The sequence below is a fragment of the Sprattus sprattus genome (genome assembly GCF_963457725.1).
Source record: "Sprattus sprattus genome assembly, chromosome: 12".
Lineage (NCBI taxonomy): Eukaryota > Metazoa > Chordata > Actinopteri > Clupeiformes > Clupeidae > Sprattus > Sprattus sprattus.
This window is the reverse complement of record NC_137910.1, coordinates 5,830,087-5,839,221: the sequence shown is the minus strand read 5'-3', so window position 1 is coordinate 5,839,221 and position 9,135 is coordinate 5,830,087. Positions and strand designations below refer to the sequence as shown.

The 9,135-nt window shown below is 45.6% G+C and overlaps 1 protein-coding gene across 1 annotated transcript in view; it reads right to left on the bottom strand.

Moving 5' to 3' along the window:
• ltbp1 (latent transforming growth factor beta binding protein 1) overlaps positions 1-5,442 on the bottom strand; it is a 148,431-nt gene extending 142,989 nt beyond the window's left edge. Inside the window, exons 1-2 of the mRNA XM_080848469.1 lie at positions 4,817-5,442; positions 3,840-3,910 (exon numbers count right to left, since the gene is read on the bottom strand). Of these exons, the coding sequence (XP_080704595.1) occupies positions 3,840-3,910; positions 4,817-5,157 (412 nt within the window). The 5' untranslated portion in view covers positions 5,158-5,442. The remainder of the gene's footprint in view (positions 1-3,839; positions 3,911-4,816) is intronic.
• Positions 5,443-9,135: the final 3,693 nt, after the last annotated feature.

The following is a 9,135-nucleotide window of genomic DNA, read 5'->3' as shown; positions in this document are numbered from 1 at the left end:
AGAAAATGTTTTTTTTGCGAGGGACGCCCATATCCTGAATGCTTACTACAGCCAAGCCGTGTTGTTTCAGCCCAATATAGTCCAACAGACTTCCCTTAAATCTACTGTATCTATTTCAGTGATGTCTCACAGGAATAGAACTGAAGCTAATGCAGGTATTCTACAAAAGGTCGTTTACTCACAGCAGAAATGAAATCAATACTTTGAGTTTTCTGTCTCACTCCAACCCAAAAGTCTGGTTTTATCTCATTTGATCAATATTGTGCAAGCTCTTAACTGAAAGCTAGCCAAAATGGAAACTCCATTGTTTTCTGACCTTTTGGTGACACTTTGCAATATGGGTTTGAGTGGACCCAATCCAAATCTCAATACCATTGCATTGGGGGGGCAGGGTGGGGTGGGGTAGGGGGTGGGGTAGGGGGGGTCTAAGCTGGGCCAAGAACAGAGAGGTCAGTTATCACAGCTTCCATTTGCACCCCTTAATATTAAGAACCAAGTCCGCCCACAGGCACATGGGGGGTGGGAGAGCTGACAGACAACCTGAAAGAGCACTTTATGCGCAGAATTAAGGGCCGTGCCAAAACCAACTACATTTATTTCTATTTATTGCATTTTCACTGAAGCTGGGGTGGGGTGGGGTGGTGGGTTAGTGAAAATAGTTCTATAGTAATGGGGGGGGGGGTCTATCTGTCTCTGGCGAGATGGAGCCTCCATGACACTGCCTATAGCACAGACATTACCCAGCCTATTCACTCCATACAGGAAAAAATATGTTTTGTGAAAAATGTGAAAAGAAAAAAATGACATGTGTGTGTATACTTTGCCTACACCTATTCATCAGCTGTGTAGACACTCAATCCTGGCACTGTGGGGTGTAGACTGAGGCAAAGCGATCCCATGAACTAATTGTAATCACAGTGAGAGCGCCCATAGGCTGTAGGAGCGGAGATTTGTTATGCGAAGGTGCCTTTTGATGGCATCCATCCACGTCATAAACCACAGCGGGGGCAGGCTATTCCTCATCCACAGCTGGTGTCAGCAGCCTCACTTCCCTGGGAGATTTATCCCCCTTCAGGACCCTTTGTTGTGCATGCATAAACCACGACGGATTGTGCTTCGAAACTGGAGAGAAAGTATAGTTTCCGCCCAGCACAACTGCACTTTTTTTAGTGGTTGCACAAACAAATTTCGTTGTGTATCTAGTGCACAATGACAAATAAAGTCTATTCTGTTCTATTCTATTCTATTCTAGTTTCCACTGTGGCTGAAATGTACGGTGCTGCCTGACGGTGCCGCGATGAACCCGTTGACTCGCCATGCGGCGGCGGCAACAGCAGTAGCGGTGGCTGGCGGTGTCGGGTCCAGCACCGGAGAGCCAAATCTCCTTCTACAACCCCCCCACCCCCCCAACCCCCCACCCCCGCCCGACAGACCACACACCCCCAGCCCCCACCCCTGAGTCCAGCGGAGTTCCCTCACACAGCAAGTTGTATTTTATCAAAAATGTGTGTGTGTGTGTGTGTGTGTGTGTGTGTGTGTGTGTGTGTGTGTGTGTGTGTGTGTGTGTCTGTGTGTGTGAGTGGAGTTGGAAAGAGAGTTTTCAAAAAGCCTGCCACTCTCAGGGTCTCCGCGCCTGGCCCGGGCCGGTGGTCCTGCACATCAAAAGGCGAGGGCCAATCACAGAGGCACTCCGCAGCGAAATAAAAGGCTTCGCTGGCGGAGGAATGTTTGGAAGCTGGTTCCCCTCCAAAGGCCTTGCTAAGCGTTTCCTCTGCCCGTGTAAACAAGGGGCTCTTTCTCCTCTGGAGCTGCTCTCTAGGCCAGGACACCCCCTCTCCCCTCACACACACACACACACACACACACACACACACACACACACACACACACACACACACACACCTCTACCCCTCTCCCCTCACACACACAAACACACACCCACACACACACACACACACACACACACACACACACACACACACACACACTCACACACACACACACACACACACACACACACCTCTACCCCTCTTCACCCCTCTCAGCCGCTCTCTCTCTGCATAAAGTGAGCCCCTGCCTAAGCCAGGGTGGGGGTGTGTGGGTAATGATGTTGGAGGTGGTGGGTGATGTTTGTGGGGGTGTGTGTGTGTATGTGTGTGTGATGATGTTGAAGGTGGCGGGTGATGTTGGTGGTCGTATTATGGTGAAGGAGGCAGTGGAACCAGGGGCAACAAAAGGCTCTCACCATGCATTTTCAGTGCACTTAATGACGCGTGGCCGAGGGGAGTACCAAACACACAAACAGTGACACGCAGAGCGCCAACGACAACACAGACAAGCACGCACACACCAACACACAAACATCTGCACACACACACACACACACACACACACACACACACACACACACACAAAGGCTTCTTCTATAGGCCACTCTTCAACCAGGGCAAGGGTGAAGAGGAGGCAGCTCTACGCCTGCTGAACACACACAGTCAGGGGCCTCGAAACAAAACCTTTACTCCAGCACTTCCCTTCTGGTGGGGGGGGGGGAGGTGGGGGTCTGTGTGTGTTGAGGGGGGGGGGGGGGCTGCTGGGTTCTTTAACATACACAGCTGTCTGTCTCTTATATAATTCAGCTGGCAGAGTACGACACAGCCCAATAAGAAACTGATCCCCTTTCCTTGTACCTGAGCCAAAAGGCACAACACCCCTACGTACCCTCCCTCCCTCCCTCCCTCCCCTCCCCTCCTCTCCCTGTCTCTTTGTCAGCCCCTAACTCACGCTAACTGCTAGCCCTCTGAGCTAACAGCTCCGCTGCGACCCTACAGCAGCCGGCTAACACCGACAGGCCCGTCGCTGTTCACAGGTGGGCATTGCTTCTGCCAGCGTGCAGGTTATTTATAAAAGCAGCCATATAAAGAGTGTGTGTATGTGTGTGTGTGTGTGTCTGTTGGAGGGGGTAGTTAGCGTTGGGGGGCTGCCCTCATATCTGTCAGTGCTAATATTTTTTGAGCCGACGGTGGAAACCTCAGACATGTGTACACACTTTGTTTCAGAAGGTTCTAGAGGGGCGAAATGCAAAGAAACAAGAGTCATGTGTAGGTAATGCTAAGACTGGTGCAGGCACACCAACATCAGGCACCTACTGTCACTGTGGCGGCACCACTGGCTCCCTCCTCACACACACACACACACACACACACACACACACACACACACACACACACACACACACACAAAGACTGGTGCAGACTCATGTGAGGGGCCAGGCACACCAACACCAGTCACCTACTATCACTGTTGCGGCACCCCTGGCTCCCTCCTCACACTCAGCCCTAATGAATGTAAATCCTCTGCAAATTACACTCATCTCAAATAAACACTAGACTGTAATTCAGACGGGATCTCACACAGAGATAAACCTGATGCACACACACACACACACACACACGCACACACACGCACACACACACACACACCTGATGCACACACACACACTCACACACACACACTCTCACACACACACACACACAGAGGCAGACACTCAAACACAGATACAACTGACACACACAGACACACACACATTCACACAGGAACACAATGCTTTAAAAAGTGTTGCCTGGAGGTACACTCTGAAGACCTACATGACAGAACTATCATTAAAAGAATAGAATTTTGGAGGGAAAACATCAGTGAAGGTCATGGAGCAGACTAGGGGAGCTTCTGTTACAGCTCCTTGTGTGTGTGTGTGTGTGTGTGTGTGGGTGTGTGTGTGTTATTCAGAGCACTGACATGCAGTGTGACTGGGGTGGCATACTCATACTCATAGTCATACTTACGCTTGGTGCATCGCTGCGATCCGGGGGCCTTGCTCCATCCGTGGCAGCACTGCCCTCCACAGACATTCACCCTGCAACAGCACCCAGAGCACACGGTCAGTCACACACACACACACACACACACACACAAAGAAAAACTAAATACACACACACAAATAGAAAAACACACACTACTAAACTAAACACACACCCATCTTGATACATTTTACACATTCATATATAAAGAAAACACACACAAAGCACACACAAAGCCCCTTCTGACCAGCCGGAATCAGAGCCTCCCTGAAGTGGCTCTGTTCCTGATCTGAGTTCTCATCTCATCTCTCTCTCTCTCTCTCTCTCTCTCTCTCCCTCTCTCTCCCTGTGGGTGAACTCTGGGTGCTTGTGGCCTCCGCTGGGCATGGTTCCCACAGTAATAATCACAGCGCTGAAACTACATTCAGAGCACCGAGTGGCATCCTGCAAATTGAGGCCAAGCTAGTAAAAACAAACAGTACGGGCACTGTCTTGTTTGCTTGTAAGGAAGAGGAAGAGGTCAAAGCAATGAAAAGTGAGGCCAGTGGGAATACTGACTAGGGCTTGTAGGGGGTGAAAAAAATGATCAAAGTTGGTGTGGAGTTTGTCTTTCTTTGTTTCCTTTATCAGATTATTCTAATCCAAAAAAAATATGTTTCTAGATCATGAGATACGCAGGAAATGATGTATGACAGTCACTAAAGTTTACCATCAATGAGAAGGAACATAGGATGCGAACTCTGAAGAGAACTGAAGAGTATCAATGTCAAAGCTCTTGGACTTTTTCATTACCTCTTTCCCTTAGCCTACAGTAGTCGATCATGAGCCATACAAACTATTTTAGGAACTTAATTTTGGAGATCTTCATGCAGCCACCATGTTACCGTTACAAGTGGGAAACAAAAGTTTCAGCGTTCACGGGAGGCGAAGAGGAACCCGCTCTACTCAACTGTACTCCTTACCCTGGTAGTTTAACTTGGTGACTTGTGTGTCGGGCGAGCTGTTGCTGCGCAAACTGTGTGTCCTGCCGGAGCGGGATACTCTGGGTCGCCTGATTGCCCATCCTGCGGGTCCGAACCTGGCCGCCGAAACTGGCCGTGAGTTCCACATTGTAGCTTTGCGGTTGTCCTGCGGCTCCCGAGCGGGATGAAATGGAGCTCACATGCACCCTGTCCGTACCGCTCGGTCCCGGTTGCAACACGTAGTATCTCCTAAAGCCGCTCTGATCCATGGATACAAACGCCGGTGAAACGAACAAACCTATAGAAAACAAAAGGTTCCATCTGATCCAAGCCATATCCATTCAGAATCCTCTTAGAATCCTGCGCGGAGAAACTTTTGGAGAGAAAAAAGTTACACGTTGAAGGTTGATTTCTAATGCGATGTCCGTATGGGGATATTTGAAATGTATTAACTCCAACTTAACGCAAGTGGAAAAAGTACGGTAGAAGTAGTCCTGAACGAACTCATGTATTCTTCGCTCTTTGAATGCCTAAAAAGCTTAGGAAAAGAGACCATGAATAATTCTAAACACAGTAAAACTTCGATCAAATTAAAAAGTGAAAACAAAAAGAGCTAAACCGTGCGAGAAAACTATAGAGCAGCGTCTTAATCCAGAAGAGACGCTGGGCTGAGCAGCTGATGTTACGGCTGCTATATGTCTATCGACTGTGCGGTTTTAGAGTGTGCAGATGAGATATAAAACTGTTTAAAAAAGTTTCCCTGTGTGTGTGAGGGCAGGAGTTAGTGTGTCAGACTCGGGCAGCCAATCTCAAGCAGACATGACGTCAGGGATGGGACTTCTTATTGGGACACACATGTGGGGCTGAACCCTAAAAAAGTTTGTCATGCTTGTTCAAAAATCCTATATAGGTTTGATGAGTGGTTGTGTATCCATGTCGATTCTTTACCAAGTTATCGTCAGTAAGCGGAAGGCCTGCGCAACGTACGATATCGCCTTAATTGGGCGCAATGACGAAACGGATCGACATCCTACCTGTTTCTTTTACAATGAGCAAGTTATTAAACGTCTCAACTTGCGCAAAGAAGCAGCAACTAACGTTTTATGCCGTGTTAGAATATCCTAATCATACTTTATAAAGCCAGGTCAACCCGGTTTTCCTACTGGATGTATTCAGTAGCTATCAATACGAAATCAATCAATCAATCAGTTAATTTATTATACTTAGGCTAGTTCATTTATTGTTAGTGGTTGCTGTCATCCCAATTTGAATGCCTTGTTTGTTATTTTGGTCATGACAGCCATGCTAGAACTTTGGTCTCCGAATCAGCAGGCGCCATTAAAAGTTTTAGTTTTAAAATAGCTCACATCCGCTGTTGCGCTACCAGTTTACTAACAATAAACACAGGCAGGCCAACCACAGCATGTGCAATGAGCATTCTTCCCTGAGCGACTAAATCCTAAATACTGTTCTTAAGTCACTGTCCTCCCAGTCTCTCAGCTGACTTACCAGCGACCCCTGGGTACAACATTGCTGGGCGGTGACGCACACTCCACGGTCCTTTCAAGATAGCGGGGATGCCGGCAGGCCCAGAAGGGAATCTATTAGGATGTGGTTTGTAGGAGAGGCGCAAACACAATGACAGATGAACGCATTTCGTTCATTAGGCCTACCCTCAACTGGGCAGCCATACACGTTTTTTTAATTAACCTGTCGGAACTACTTTACACTTACTCGACACTTTTTTTTGAACAATGTGCTTTAACACATGTATTTTCTTCAGAGATAGAGAGATTAATATACATGTAGCCTAGTCTGTCACACTTAGAAACAAGCTACCCATTGCCCCTCTATTAAAACGCATATGTGGGTTGACACATCCGGTCCCGAAGGCTACTCATAGAGTTTATTATCCCCCAAGAAAGGGATTGTACAGTATGTGCATCTGTGATTGATGTAGGGGCAAGCCTCTGATATTTACTGCCAGCAATGTTAATCTAAAAAAGGCCATTGAAACGAGTGCCCCAGTCTCCTCTGAGTGAAATTTACAAAGCACGTTGTGAATGCCTTTCGTTTGGCAATGAGTCAATTCTTGAAGGTGTGATTCACTGAACGGTCAAGTTTAACACATCTCCTGTTCATGGATGTTCACAGTTTACACAATAAACAGCACAGGTGAGGTAGGCTATATTCTTCTCGAAGAGTCCAAAAACACTTCACACACTTGCATGCCACATGTGAGGCTGCAATCGGCATAAAGCCAGGAAAGCACATCATTTCATAAATGTTTTATTAACTAATGTTAATGCTGTCAGAATGTTTATTTAGAGTGTAACTAGGCACTTCTTGAATTGAACATTTTACCACATGAACACATCCAAATCATGGATAGTAATGTCATAATTACTATAATTGTTTTTTTATTTCATGTAAAAATAGAGTAAAGGTGAGTTTTATGGACAGCCACAATTGTGACTGATTGGGATAATGTTAATTAACATTATTTGTCATAGATCCAGCCATCAACATTTTTATATATTCCATCCCAGTTATTACCATTTCAATCTTTCTAGTGTGACTGTTGTACATATTGAGGGGGAGGTCATCATCACTGATAATGTTTCTGTTTGCATATACATTCAGTAGTGTGGCTGGCAAATGGCCTGTATCCCCTTCATGGTCCATATCTCACCCAGCGCTATTACAGGCACTGAGGACTGCATCTTTCTCATTTTGAGAGATATAGCTGTAATGGTGCATGCCTTGTCTGGACAGTCACATAGATCCAATACATCCAAAGGTTTACTCAAAGTGAAGCTAAAAGAAACAGAGTAGGAAGTTAGGTAGAACAACTTTGCATGTATGTTTTCCCCTTCAGTCACTGTTGTTGCGGTCATGTTCACTCATTCTATGACCACACTGAACAACATTGAGTAATTTGCAAATGCATAGGTCAATATTAGACACCTCAAAGATGATGTGTACTTAAAATCTTTGTTCTATCTGTTAACATACTTTTGTTTGGGAACTTTTACGCAACCATCCTCTTCTCATGAAGCAACCAGGAAGTAAAAAGCTCTGCTCATGTAACAATTTACATTAAACACCCAACATTGCACATATTTCATTTATTAATTCAATATTTGCCGGAAATGCATTGAAACATCAACAGTAATTTGTAGAGCCTTTAAACTAAAATGTTTTTTTTTTTTTCGCTCACTATTGTTACTGGAAGATGTTCCATAAGGCATTTGAGGAAGTAACCAAGACAGAAAATCTTGCCATGTTTCCTGACAACACTACACAAACTAGTGTACAGTACTTAGCGTGTTTATGGGAGGATGAAATATCCATTGATACCAAAACACTGCTTTGTTCAGTGAACCGGAAACCTCTGAATTGTTGCCAGTGCTGCACAGTAGTGTGGAATAAGTCCTTAAATTATAGCTGGACTGCAACTGGAACAACAAGTGTTCCTGGGTACTGTTTAGTAACATGTAATTACTAAGGGAAGAATACTTATTTATATCTATACTTATTGATATGTTGCTATAAAATAGCCTACACCTGGGGTTATGGGTAGATAAGGGTATGGTATACAATATGAAGTTACTTGAGAAGTACAAAGTATTACTATTATACGCATACGTACAGTGGAGTACATAAGGACAGTGGAATAAAGACACTTAATAAAGTAAGAGCAAGAGCAGTGTTGTTTGTGAATGATGCTCTGGAATTGCATTAGGAAGAGGCAGACAGACTTGTATCTTAAGTGTGTGCTATTGCAGTTCATTGTGTTCATTTTACTCCATTTTGTTAAAGTATAGAAGAGCGTAGGATGGTCTCACTCCAAACTACAATTAGAGTCATTAAATTCACATATCTTTTGGCTGTTTGTATGTTCCAGTAACATCCAAAAGACAAAAACAGCAGTATTCTCTTCCAACTAAAAACTGTCATCAGATGTAAACATTGCATGCCAATTTAAGTCAGATAACAATTCACACTTCTGAGGGTTTTTTTCAGCACTTGCTGCACCAGAGGGAATGAGGGTCTTGCAGCAATCCCATGTGTACTCCTCCCCAGTGAAGTTCATCCTCCAGAGAGGGCTGGATTAGCCTCCTATACTACAGGCAGACAGACAGAGTGACGAGAGAGGGCTGGATTAGCCTCCCACTACAGGCAGACAGACAGAGTGACGAGAGAGGGCTGGATTAGCCTCCTACTACAGGCAGACAGACAGAGTGATGAGAGAGGGCTGGATTAGCCTCCTACTACAGGCAGACAGACAGAGTGACGAGAGAGGGCTGGATTAGCCT